Source organism: Balaenoptera borealis (assembly GCF_965194805.1).
Source record: "Balaenoptera borealis genome assembly, chromosome: 5".
Taxonomy (NCBI): Eukaryota; Metazoa; Chordata; class Mammalia; order Artiodactyla; family Balaenopteridae; genus Balaenoptera; species Balaenoptera borealis.
The window spans coordinates 60,081,553-60,094,701 of record NC_138862.1 but is presented as its reverse complement, the minus strand read 5'-3'; the positions used below and the strand labels follow the sequence as shown (position 1 = coordinate 60,094,701).

At 37.5% G+C, this 13,149-nt stretch overlaps 1 protein-coding gene across 9 annotated transcripts in view; it reads left to right on the top strand.

Annotated features, from left to right (window-relative positions):
* Positions 1-13,149, top strand: part of SPICE1 (spindle and centriole associated protein 1) — a 176,532-nt gene that overhangs the window by 154,018 nt on the left and 9,365 nt on the right. For 8 of the 9 annotated variants that reach the window (XM_082394674.1, XM_082394675.1, XM_082394668.1 and 5 more), the window contains 3 exons: positions 4,029-4,160; positions 7,454-7,595; positions 8,536-8,760. In XM_082394674.1, the coding sequence (XP_082250800.1) occupies positions 4,029-4,160; positions 7,454-7,595; positions 8,536-8,760 (499 nt within the window). The remainder of the gene's footprint in view (positions 1-4,028; positions 4,161-7,453; positions 7,596-8,535; positions 8,761-13,149) is intronic. The other variant, XM_082394676.1, reaches the window with a different exon arrangement.

The following is a 13,149-nucleotide window of genomic DNA, read 5'->3' as shown; positions in this document are numbered from 1 at the left end:
TCAGAAGATGATAGTTCTTCATAATATAGTTCTGATTCAGAAGATGTGAATATTAGACCAAGAAAAAGACAAAAAACCTTAGTGATTGATTTTGATACAGAAAGTGAAAATGAAACTCACAGTGCTGGAGAGTGCTTCTTTGCTTGTACAGAAGAGTGGGTTGAAGGCAACATTTCACAAAAATTAGAAGACTTTACGGGTGTGTCAGCTGTAACTATTGAATGTAATAACCCACAAAGTGTTAGTGAAATAGCAGAATTAATTTTTGGTAACGACTTTTTCGAGTTGGTCGCTTCTCAAACAAACTTGTATCACCAACAGAATGAAAAATCATATAAAAAGTATGATAAAGCATTAAAATGGGCTGACGTAAGCAATGGTGACATGAAGAAGTTTCTTGGATTAATAGTTTTGATGGAACAAATAAGAAAGTCACACTGGAAAGAATATTGGTCGACTAATCCCTTACTTGAAACACCTATCTTTCCAAAGATTATGACAAGAAGAAGGTTCGAACAAATAATGACATTTCTTCACTTTAATGATAACTTGGAAACTCCACGTCCTGCAGACAGAATTTCAAAAGTTAAATCTCTTTTGGATTATTTTCTACCAAAATTTCAATCGATCTGTTTACCCAAACAAGAGCTATCACTTGAGGAGGCAGTGATAAAGTGGAGAGGACGACTCAGATTCAAAACCTATAATCCCAGAAAACTTACAAAATATGGAATTTTGGTCAGGATGGTTAGCGAAAGTGAAACTGGATACACATGCAGCCTTGAGATTTACACGGGTGAAGGAAAGAAACTGCAAGAAACAATATTATTGGTCCTACAACCTTATCTTGGTTCATGGCACCATATTTACAAAGACAGTTATTACAACTGTGTCCACATCTGAAATATTGTTGAAAAATAAAACCAGAGTTTGTGGGACTATAAGAGAGAATCGTGGTCTATTAAACCAATTAAAGGCGAAATCTAAAAATCTACAGAGGGGAGAAATGACATTCTTACAGAAGAGAGAAGTGATTCTTCTTATATGGAAAGGCAAGAGGCTAGTCCGCATGGTGACAACTATTCATGATGCCTCCATAGCATCTACAGGAAAAGAAGACAGGAGGACTGGCCATCAGATAACTAAGCCCACTTGTATATAGAGTATAATAAATATATGAAAGGAGTTGATCAATCTGATCAAATCTGTCAAACTTCAGTGTCCTCTGGAAAACTCAAAAATGGTATAAGAAACTGGGTTTCTTTTGAGTAATTGTGGTTTATTCAATGTATTTAAAATTTACTGTAGCCTTAATGCACAGAATAAAATGACTTACAAGTAATTTTTATTAGCTAGAGAAGGACCATTCTGGTGAATGTAGTGGGAGTCCTGTACCTGGTCCTTCTTGTGACGTTTCTAAAAGAGCCCCCTGCAAAGATCCACCTTGTCAACTATCAGGTAAAATAAAAACATATTCTAGAGGAAATAATACCCACAGGACTAAAAAAAAGTGCCGCCAGAAAGTGTAGCATCTGTTCTTTCAGGGGAAAGCGCAGTGAAACACAGTATGTTTGTAATAGATGTTCTGTTCCCCTGCACAGAGGTGCCTGCTATACTGCCTATCACACTCTAACAAAATATTAGAATGCTTTAGTAAGACATGTACAAAGTTTCAAATAAATACATTAAGTGCAAAAAAAAGTTGTCAGTATTTACTCAAATGCGAGTGTTTCCATATTCACTTACATAACAAATTGCCGGCCGCCAGTGTTAGTTTCTGCAAAAATCCCCTGGTCAGTAATGTGTTAATATGTGTCTTGGCATGTTCCTCCTTGGGTTTATCCTGTATGAGACTCTCTGCGCTTCCTGGACTTGGATGACTGTTTCCTTTCCCATGTTAGGGAAGTTTTTGGCTATTATCTCTTCACATATTTTCTCAGGCCCTTTCTGTCTCTCTTCTCCTTCTGGGACTCCTAAAATGCAAATGTTGGTGAGTTTAATGTTGTCCCAGAAGTCTCTTAGGCTGTCCCCATTCTTTTCATTCTTTTTTCTTTATTCTGTTCTGTGGCAGTGATTTCCACCATTCTGTCTTCCAGCTCACTTATCCGTTCTTCTGCCTCATTTATTCTGCTGTGGATTCCTTCTAGTGTATTTTTCATTTCAGTTATTGCATTGTTTATCTCTTTTTGTTTGTTCTTTATATCTTGTAGCCCTTCAACATTCCTTGTATCTTCTCAATCTGTGCATCCATTCTTTTTCCGAGATCTTGGATCATTTTTACTATCATTACTCTGAATTCTTTTTCAGGTAGACTGCCTATCTCCACTTCACTTAGTTGTTCTTCTGGGGTTTTATGTTGTTCCTTTGTCTGAAACATAATCCTCTGTTGTCTCATTTTGTCTAACTTTCTGTGTTTGCAGTCCCACAGGCTGTAGGATTATAGTTTGTCTTGCTTCTCGTGTCTGTCTCCTGGTGGATGAAGCTGATCTAAGAGGCTTGAGCAGGCTTCCTGGTGGGAGGGACTGGTGCTGCCCACTGGTGGGTGGAGCTGGGTCTTGTCTCTCTTGTGGACAGGGCTGTGTCAAGGGGTGTGTTTAGAGGTGGCTGTGGGCTCAGGAAGACTTTAAGCAGCCTGTCTGCTGATGGGTCAGGCTGTGTTCCTGCCCTGTGGGTTGTTTGGCCTGAGGCGTCCCATCACTGGAGCCTTCAGGCTGTTGGGTGGGGCCAGGTCTTGGCATCAAAATGGCAGCCTCCAGGACAGCTCATGCCAATGATTACCCAATACCGCTGCCACCAGTGTCCTTGTCCTTGTCCCCACAGTGAGGCACAGCCGCCCCCACCTTCCCAGGAGACCCTCCAAGACCAGCAGGTAGGTCTGGCACAGGCTCCTCTGCAGTCACTGCTTTTTCCCCTGGGTCCTGGTGTACGCGAGACCTTGTGTGCACACTCCAAGAGTGGTGTTTCTGTTTCCCCCAGTCCTGTGGAGTTCCTGTGATCAAGCCCCCCTGGTTTTCAAAGCCAAATGTTCTGGGGGGGTTCCTCCTCCCAGTGCCAGACCCCCAGACCAGGGAGCCTGACATGGCCCCAGAACTCTCACTCCTGTGGGAGTACTTCTGCAATATAATTATTTTCCAGTTTGTGGGTTGCCCACCCAGCAGGTATGGGATCTGACTGTGTCGTGAATGTGCCCCTCCTACCATCTCGTGAATTCTTATTTGCCTTTGGAAGTAGAAGATCTTTTTTGGTAGGTTCCAGTCCTTTTTTGTCAATGGTTGTTTAGTAGTTAGTTGTGATTTTGGTGTTTTCATGAGAGGAGGTGAGCTCAGGTCCTTCTACTCCACCATCTTGTAGAGATCTATCTAAATTTGCTTTTTAAAGATTTATTATACTGTCAGACTTGTGATAGTCTTAACATTCTTCTACCCGGTAGTTAGGAATCTCTAGGAATGTACTTTTGGCTCTCTGAACGTATTACAGGCTTAGAAGCCTGTACTTTTTAGTTAATCACTTGCTTTACAAAGCTAAATCATTTAAACCTGTTTTTTATTTTTAATTATATTTTAATAAACTTAATTTTTGAATTGGTGATACATTTACATGGTATGAAATTCAAAGATACAGGAGAATATACGATGAAAAACCTAATTCCCACCCCTAACTTCCATTTAACCTGTTTCCTTCCTTGTAGCCAACTATCATTACCAGATACCAGTGTGTCCTTCTGGAGATGGCCTACATACATTCAAGCAACATGTATATGTACTTCCTTCCACTCTCTTCTATAAAAATTGTAGTTGTTTAATTCTATATACCATTCTGTTCATTGTGTTATATTTAAAGAAGGGAAGAGGATAAAGCAGCACATTATAATCAACTATAAACCTTTTAATAAAAATATTTAATTGTCATTACTGTCACATGATATATATTTTGTAAGTATTCTCTTCTTTGACAGCTTTGAGTAGAAACTTTTAGTTTTCAACATGTGATGCTGTGGATGGGAGTTTATTTGACATTTTTTTTTGTAGAGTGAGCTCCAACTGCGTAAAGAAGTAGAGACAAGGCAGCAACTGGAACAAGCATTAGGCGAACATCGAGAGCTGATTGATGCTCTGACAGCTGAAATTCTTCTCCTTAGAGAAGAAAATACTGCTACCCAGGTACTTAGATGAGATCCCAAACTTTTCTGTGTTTAGTAGTATAAAGCATCTTTACGGATGTATGAGATTCTCTTCTTTGCCTTTGACTTAGTTGTGCTGGCATGATTACTTAGTGCTTCTTTATTATCATCAAGAGTAACTTTTATGGAACATTTATTATATTGGAGGTACTATAGTAGAAACTTGGACTACAAATAGTGTAGAATAAGTCTACTATCTTTAAGAAACTTACTATTTATTGGGGAAGACAGAATCTACATTTAAATGATAACTACCAACATTATAATAGTTTATCCAAAACGTGAAATGAGTTATGAAATGAGTTCTGATAGCTACTTTTCATTTCAAAACAGCAGAGGATACCCTTTGAGGAACCCTCCTATAACATGCTGCTTAAAGTTGTTTATAGTATCTTCAGTATGTTTATTCATCTTTTTGTTCTCAAATAGTGGTTATTATTACTTTTACTTAACAGCCAAAAGAGATTAGAAAATAAGTAGTTAGTAAACAAGTTATGTTTGTGTCAGTGGACATTAGATATAAGACATGTAATTTTTTTTATTGATATATAGTTCACATACCATTTAACTCACCCTTTTAAAGTGTGCAGTTCAGTGGTTTCTTAGTATATTCATGGAGTTGTGTACCAGCACCATTAGCTAAGTGCAGAGTATTTTCATTAACCCGAAGAGAAACCCCATACTCATTAGCATTCACTCTCCATTCTCTCCTCCCCTCAACCCCTGGTAACCACAAATATACTTTATGTTTTTATAGATTTGCCTAATCTGGATATTTTATGTAAGTGGAATCATGCAATATGTGGTGTTTGGTGTCTGGCTTCTTTCACACAGCATAGTGTTTTCAGGATTCATCCATGTTGTCACGTGTATCAGTACTACATTCCTCTTTATTGCCCAATAATATTCTACATATTATATGCTCTACCACATTTTGCTTATCCATTCATCAGTTGAAGGACGTTTGAGTTGTTTCCACTTTTTGTGTGTAATGAATTAATAATGCTGCTATGGACATTCATGTACAAGTATTTGTGTGAACATATATTTTCAGTTCTCTTAGGAAGATAGTACACTTTTAAAGTATACTAATACGTTCAACAAATCTTTATTGAGCACTTACTGTGGGCCTGGAACCATTCTAGGTGCAGGAAATACAGTAGTGAACGAAAAAAAAATCTTGGCCCTCAAGGAGCTTATATTCTAAATAAACACACCCCCCAAATAGTGAAGTATATTGTAAGTTAGATGGTTATTATGTACTATAAAGAAAAATAAAGCAGGTAAGAGTCATAGGAAGTGCCCAAGGTGGGAAGGTATAAATGGGATGGGCCATGTCTGTCTGAGGAGGTGACATTGAGCAAAGGCCTGAAGGAGGTGAGGAAGCGAGCATGCTGATAGCTGAGGGAAGAGCACTCGAGGCAGAGGAACAGAAAGGGTAAAGGTCCTAAGGTGGGAGCATGGCTATTGAGCTCAAAGCCATCAAGGAGACCAGGGTGGCAGGAGTGGGATGTGGGAGAGGGAGCGCAGGAGGAGACAAGAGCAGGGATGCCAGATCACATGGGGCCCTGCAGGCTGAGTGAGGACTTGGGCTTTTGTTCTGAATGAGATGGGAAACCACTGAAGGGTTTTGGATAGAGAAGAGATGTGATCTGACTTAAGTTTTAAGAGAATCACTCTAGGCTGTTGTGTTGAGATTAGATCAGAGATCACTGCCCTAGCTCCATTCAAGCCCTTAGTGCCTCAGGACACTCCTAGACCAAAGAAATACCCAACAGTTCCATTTATTAAGTAGTTAGGTTCAAACAACTTAATAAACATTTATGTCTTTACAGCTTGGGTGCTGTGTGAAAAAAATAATACATGTAAATTGAAAAAGTCTTATTTTTATCATGATTAAATAGCCACAGTTATTTACAAATGGAATATGTATACGTGTTGTTCATGAAGCATTGTACAGCTTCTCATAGATTGGAATCATATTGGACACCATCAATCTTATTTCCTATTCCACAATCATTTTTATGCAGTGTTGCTTTTTAGCACAGCAGCTAATGAAAACTCAGCCTCACGAAGATATGACATCATCAGAAGGAATGTATCTTGACCTGATGTTGAATCTGTAAACACTTTAAGCTAGTAGGCAATGTCCCTCGCATTGGCAGGTGGATTCTTAACCACTGTGCCACCAGGGAAGCCCCTTAATATATTTTGAAGTCAACCAGTAGAATGTGCCAATGGGTAGGATATGGGGTGAAGGGGAAGATGCGAGAGAAGAGTCAGAGTTTTGGCCTGAGCAGTTAGAAGGATGGAGTTGTTATTGATGAGGTGGGGATGTTCAGGAGGAGTTTAGTTTTGTGTATTTTAAGTTTGAAAAGCCTATGTGAGTTCCTGGTGGAGATGCTGAGTAGGCCACTAGATACATGAGTGTGGAATTTGGGAAAAATTTGGGCGGATATAAAAATGTTTAGTATACTTCATTCAGCAGTCCTACTAATAATATTTCTGCCTTCTGACCACATCTGATTTTTATCTAATGTCTGTTCATCTTGGAGATATCTATGTCTGTTTGTGTATATACCATTGGCCCTTGAAAAACACTAGTTTGAACTGTGCTGGTTCACTTATATGTGAATTTTTTTCAATAAATATGTACTACAGTACTACACAGTCTGTGGTTGGTTGAATCCACAGATACAGAACCTCGAATATGGAGGGCCAATTGTAAAGTTATACATGAATTTTCACTGTGCAGAGGGTTGATGCCCCTAATTCCCGTGTTCAAGTGTCAACTGTAATATATATACATATATATATATACATATGTGGTGTGTATATGTATATTTATATATATATATATATATATAGTCTCTTAACACTATTTTATATACATTACCATAAATTTTTATAATGCTCATGTTTATCAGTTTAAATGCCTATATAATATTCTGTTGAGTTTCCTCCACTTGATGTATCTCTCGGGGTAGCTCCAGAGTCAGTAGTGTATCATCTATATAAAGAGATTTTGTAAATTGAAAGCCCTATGAAAAGGTTAATTCTTATTGTTGTAGCAGTGTATTTATTAATTAATAATATTCCATGATTTATTAGACCATTCTTCTATCATGGAATTTAAAAAATATTTATGATTATATGTTTTAATGAATGCATTGTTTTAGTATTTGAAAGTCTGAAATGATATAGTTATACATACCTAGGTGATGATTTGTTGTCTGATATGCCAATGATATTATTTTGTTCATTTTTCTCTAGGCAAGACTTCAGCAGTACATGATCACAACAGATGAGCAGCTTATATCACTCACACATGCCATTAAGAACTGTCCTGTGATAAATAACAAAGAAAGTCAGGCATTAGAAAGGGGAGCCACAAGTAGAAATATGGACAGTCCAGGTGAGTGGAATAATCTTATTATCCCAGATTAGGATTAAAATACTTATAGAGAAAACAAAACTGTAAACTTGTACGTAGTTATTGGCTGTTTATGTGTAAACAGCATTAACACTATTACATTTGCCACTGCTACTTCCAGCTAATATTTATTGGATACTTGCTCTATGCCAAGTACTTTCACAGTGTTTTACATGTATTATCTCGTTTAATCCTCATAATATAGCTTTCATTTAATTTTCAAGAGTTCTTCACTCAGTCTTATGAGGTAGGTGTCATTGTTACCCCCATTTTTTAGATGAGAAAACTAAGGCTTAGAGAAAGTGTTGGTAACTTACCAAAGTCACAGAAATAGAAAGTAGAAGAACTAGCTTCCTAGACATGTGGGAATTTAGTACCAGCACCTTTCATTATGGTGCCCCAGGTTCAGAAGAGGAAGAGATGGTCATGGAAAGAAAAAAAAATACTGACTTTCAGAAATTCCTGACTTTGGTTCATTTGTGGTGATGCTTTGAAAACCTTTTTTTCACCTCATGTGCCATCATTATATGCCATAGGCTGAATAGGACATGTAGGATTTTTTACTTCTAAGTAATATTTTGATGAGTGTCTCTGTGTGGAAAGAGTTTTATGTATTTAGGCGCGTTTTCTTAGAAGGGATTCTAAGAAGTGGCTGACTCTAAAATTTAACTTGCATGAGATAAACTCGATGGTGAGGGCAGGTCTTCAAGGGCAGTGCTTTTCCCAAAAACAGCCACTCCTTCCCAGTGCTGGCCCCCCAGGAGCTTTGCCTGTGAGTGACTGCCAAATGAGGATATGGACTAGAAAGTGAAGGCTCCGGAGGCCCCGTGATTTTTCCCCTCTGCGGAAATGCATCTAAGTATAAACACCTGAAATGCGCTCATAATTCCTTTGAGTACTCATAGCCTCTCATCTTCTTCAGAGGGTCCAGCTGTAAATGCTAATGTCTCCGTGCCATTGATGTTCAGAGGGGAAGATGTGGTTGAATTCCCACAGGAAGATTTGCCTGTTAAACTGTCTCAGGTGCCAAACCCTCCAGAAAGCGGGAGTCTGGCCAGCAGTTTTCCAGGGCACGTATGTGAGCCAGCAGTATTGTTAACACCGCCCAGGCAGAAAAGCAACTCAGAATTCTCTCCTTTGCAGGATGGTAAGCAGGCTTCTTCTAAAGCTATAAGGCAGCTGTTTTTTTATGCTTCATATATGTAAAATATTGTGTTCATTTTTCCCTGATAAACAGAATTTTAAAAGATACTGATTACCATACCTAATCTTTAAGCTGAAGGAGGGTCTTTCAGGGTGGTTTATATCATGTGTATTATACCTATGGTGAAATGTGACAGGGAATTTCATTATGTATCTGTTCCATCTGACATTGTAAATATTAATTAAACTCAGATCAAAGGACCAAAGTCCTGAGCAATGAAATGCAGAGTAAGGGGAATCCCATTTGTGTCTATGGTCCAGGGGCACAGGAAGGGGTAAGAAACAAGGGGAGATTGTACTCCGGAGAGTAAGGAAAGTTTAACCAAGGAAATGAAAGCCTATGTATAATTAAAAGTAGCTTTAGAATTACTTTTGCAGCACATATAAAGAGAACTTTGAATAAAATATTAAAAATTTATTATTAATCCTTAGCTCATAGGTTCTTAAAACTTGGAGCCCATGATGTTCCATGGACTCCTTCACTGTTTGGAAAATTATGTTTATTTGTCCACATGTACATTTTTCTGGAGCTGTAGCTTTCATTTCATTTTCAGAAGAGTTCTTCAATCAAAATAACTACCTTAGACGTTCCTCCAAAGTTTTTAGAAAAATGTTATTCAGCCCTGATTTGCCTAAATTTTTCTTTCTTTAAAAAGAGTGTTTATATTTTTATGTAGAGGAACAGAAGAATAATTTTTATTGTCATTAGGACATACAGAATTTGTCAGATTTTCTGCACTTCGTTTCCCTTAGAGGACGTGAAAAGACCATAAGAGGTTAAAGAAAATGACAAATCCTTGCTGTTATAAAATTTGTTTTGGCATTTACAATGCAGATGTAGAGTTTGTCAGATCTGTGTGGTGCAGGGGGACAGCACTAGGCTGAGGGTTAAAAGTGCTGGAGTCTTGGCCTGCCGGTCCAGTGACTAGCTGTGCGTCATGGGGCTAAGATACCTCTCCTGGACTTTAGTTTTCCTGTCTCTCAAATGAGAGTCTTTTCCTTTATCTTTAATGTCCTTCCAGCTCTACAGTTCTGTGATTTGATATTTCCTCTTTAGAGGTCTAGTAAGTATTATTAACATTGGCTAGATTTATGAAATATAATTTCAATTCTGATTTCTGTTCAAGTTAGCTTTTCATTCCTTAAAGTAATTTTTCAAATGTTTGCATGTTATTAATGGTCTTGCCTAATGACTTCTTATGAGATATTGAAAATTATTTTTCATTGGTGATAATAAGGTAGCTTGAAATCCTTTTAAAGAAATAATTATAATAAATATTTTTACTCTGCAAATATATTAACTGTTCGTTAAAGCAAATTATTCAGCAATTCAGGATTGCTCTAGACAACATTTTGTTAGCATCTTCAGCAGGTTCTGCATTGAAAATAACACTGCACATTTCTTTTACAGTGTGCAGGTAGGACTACCTTGGAATATGTATTCTGAATTGGTGAAGTTTTATTAGCATACTTTTCAGCATTTTCTTTGGAATGCTCACATGTAAAGAGTTGTTCAGTTAAACTGAACATGCAGACAGAGATGAGAGGTACATAGGGTACATCATCAGTGTTCAGTTATGCTCTAGAACAACTGTTCAATAGAACTTTCTGTGATGATAAAAAATGTTCTATATCTCCCCCATTTAATATGGTAGCCACTATTAGCCTTATGGGACTGCTGAGAACCTGAAATGTAGCTACTGTGACTGATGGAACTGAATTTTAAATTTTATTTAATTTTAATTAAAGTTTGAATATGAATAGTCACATATAACCAGAGGCTACCATATTGGACAGTGTTGTTCTAAAATTTCCCATCATAAATACTTTCCTTTAGCTACTAATCAATTTCTACTTTCTTTTTTAACCATGCTTCTTGAAAGAGTGGTATACATATGCTGTTTTCACTTTCTTATCTCCCATTCACTTTTTAAAGTATTAATTTAATTCATATTTGCAGGTGGTTAAAAAAAGCACATAGAAGGGTCTCCTCCTCCACCTCTAGGCCTACCTCAAGAGGCAGTTATTTTTATCCCAGTTTGATTTCTGTTTATCTGATGGTGGTCTTAATAATTAACATAAAATATTTTTACATCTCTTTTCTTGAAATATCAACTTTATACAATCATTCTAGACTCTCCCTTATTAAAGAAGAGGGTTTAATTCATCTTAACACCTGCCTCTCTTCTCTATCTAATTTGGATAATTATATTTTTATTTTTAATTCTTCTGTTGCAGAACTTTATGACTTTAAATGCTTTCTATTTCTTTTTCATTAATTTCAGGTAGTATCTATTAGCTTTCTGCTATGAGAGGAGAACACTAACTCCCCTCCCTTCCTTCTTCCTCTCCTTTGTTTCCACCTCCCATCTTCAGTCACCTTTACCTTTCCTTTGGTAGTATCAAGTTTGATAACATTTACAATGTTCCATTACAATTATGTCTTCTCTGTCTCATCTATAGATGGATACTGACATTGAAAACAAATAACAATTACATTTTCTTTTTGGGTCCATTGTTACTATCAGTCCTTGTGCCACACAAAAGGAAAAAGTTCATAGTATGAAGATCAAGGTGAATTCTTATTTCACTTCATCATTTGCTCAGAATGTTTTACTTGGCTCTGTGTTTATACTGTGATTTTCTTGTTCTGTTTTTATTTTGCCTGAAGATTCAAATTGCTTTTACCATCTTGTTGACAAAAGTATAATGTGCTTTCACCCATTTCATTTGCACGTCCTTTAGTCATTCCACTTTCACACCAGAGATACCTTCCCAGAGCCCCCCAACCTCTGTTCCAGTCTCAACGGATTGCTTTCTGGGCCTGTTGCACAGCTCTTATCCTGGGACTTGCTGTTGTCACACTTTTTTAAAAAATATTTATTTATTTATTTTATTTTTGGCTGCGTCAGGTCTTAGTTGTGGCACACAGGATCTTTGTTGTGGCACGCGGGATCTTTTGTTGCGGCATGTGGGCTTTTCTCGAGTTGTGGTGCGCAGGCTCAGTAGTTGCGGCACATGGGCTTAGTTGCCCCACAGCATGTGGGATCTTAGTTCCCCCACCAGGGATTGAACCTGCGTCCCCTGCACTGGAAGGCGGATTTTTAACCACTGGACCACCAGGGAAGTCCCTGTTATCACACTTTTGGTTTGGATCCACTGCGTCCTAGATTCCATTTCTTCCTCTTTTTTGGTTTTCTCCCTCAATTTTCTGAAAGAAGTCATCAGAAGGGGTATATAGAAGGTAAACTTTGAGTTTTTGAAAACCTGAAAATATTGTCATTTTTCTCTTATACTTGATTGATGATTTGGCTAGAAATAGAATTCTAGGTCCTTAGTCCCTTTTCCTGAGAAATTAAAGGCATTGTTCCATTGACTTTTAGTATCCAGTGTTGCAGTCGAGATGTCTAATGTCATATCGAAATTTTATTTCTTTGTATTTTTGACCTACTTTTCCTCTGTGGAAGCTTTTAGGATCCCTTTATTTTTATTCTGAAATTACACAGGGTGTATCTAAATGTGGATTTTTTCCTCATTATACTGTGAGGCACCCGTGGGACCTTTCTGTCAGAAGACATGACTTTCTGCAGTTTGGGGAAATTACGTGTTGACCTTCTGGATTATTTTCTCATGTATTTGGTCTTATATCTTCCTTCTTATATTTTGGAAGTATTTTTCACTTTATATTCAAGCCTGACTTTTACATTTTTGTATTTCACCAACCATATTTTTAATTTCCAAGCAAGGACCCTTTCTTATTTTCTGATTGTCCTTTTTTCCATTGCTGCTCATTATGAATGCAGTATCTTCCAGAAACTCTCTTCTGAGGAAACCAGTTAAAATTTTGTTACATTTTCCTCTGTACCTGAATTTTCTTTCTTCTCTTCTTAGTCTGTTCTATTTATCTATCCTGGCTTTTCTTTTTTGTGCTGCTGGCTTTCCTCAATGTTTGGTCATCCTTTATTGTCCATTCATATTTAAGAATAAATGACTAGGTTGAATAGTATAGGTAGTTGGCATAAGTTTTCTCCTCTATGATGTAGGTAAGGCTAGGTCTGTTTTCCCAGTATGTTTTGCCTTAAGTAGTTGCTTTGTGCATATGGGCATGAGATGTTAACTGCAGGCTTCCTGTAGCATATGGAAGCAGGATCCAGATATTCAATTGGGTCTACCACATTTGCTCTTCCCAACCCTGTTTTTTTTGTTGTTGTTGTTTTCAAGGATGGGTGTCGGAAGTGGTGAGCAACAGGTTGACTGACATAACTATAAAAGACAAGCTTTCAAGTAATTCCCCAGTTTAGCCCTACTTTTCTCTTTCTCTGTACCTGTCAGC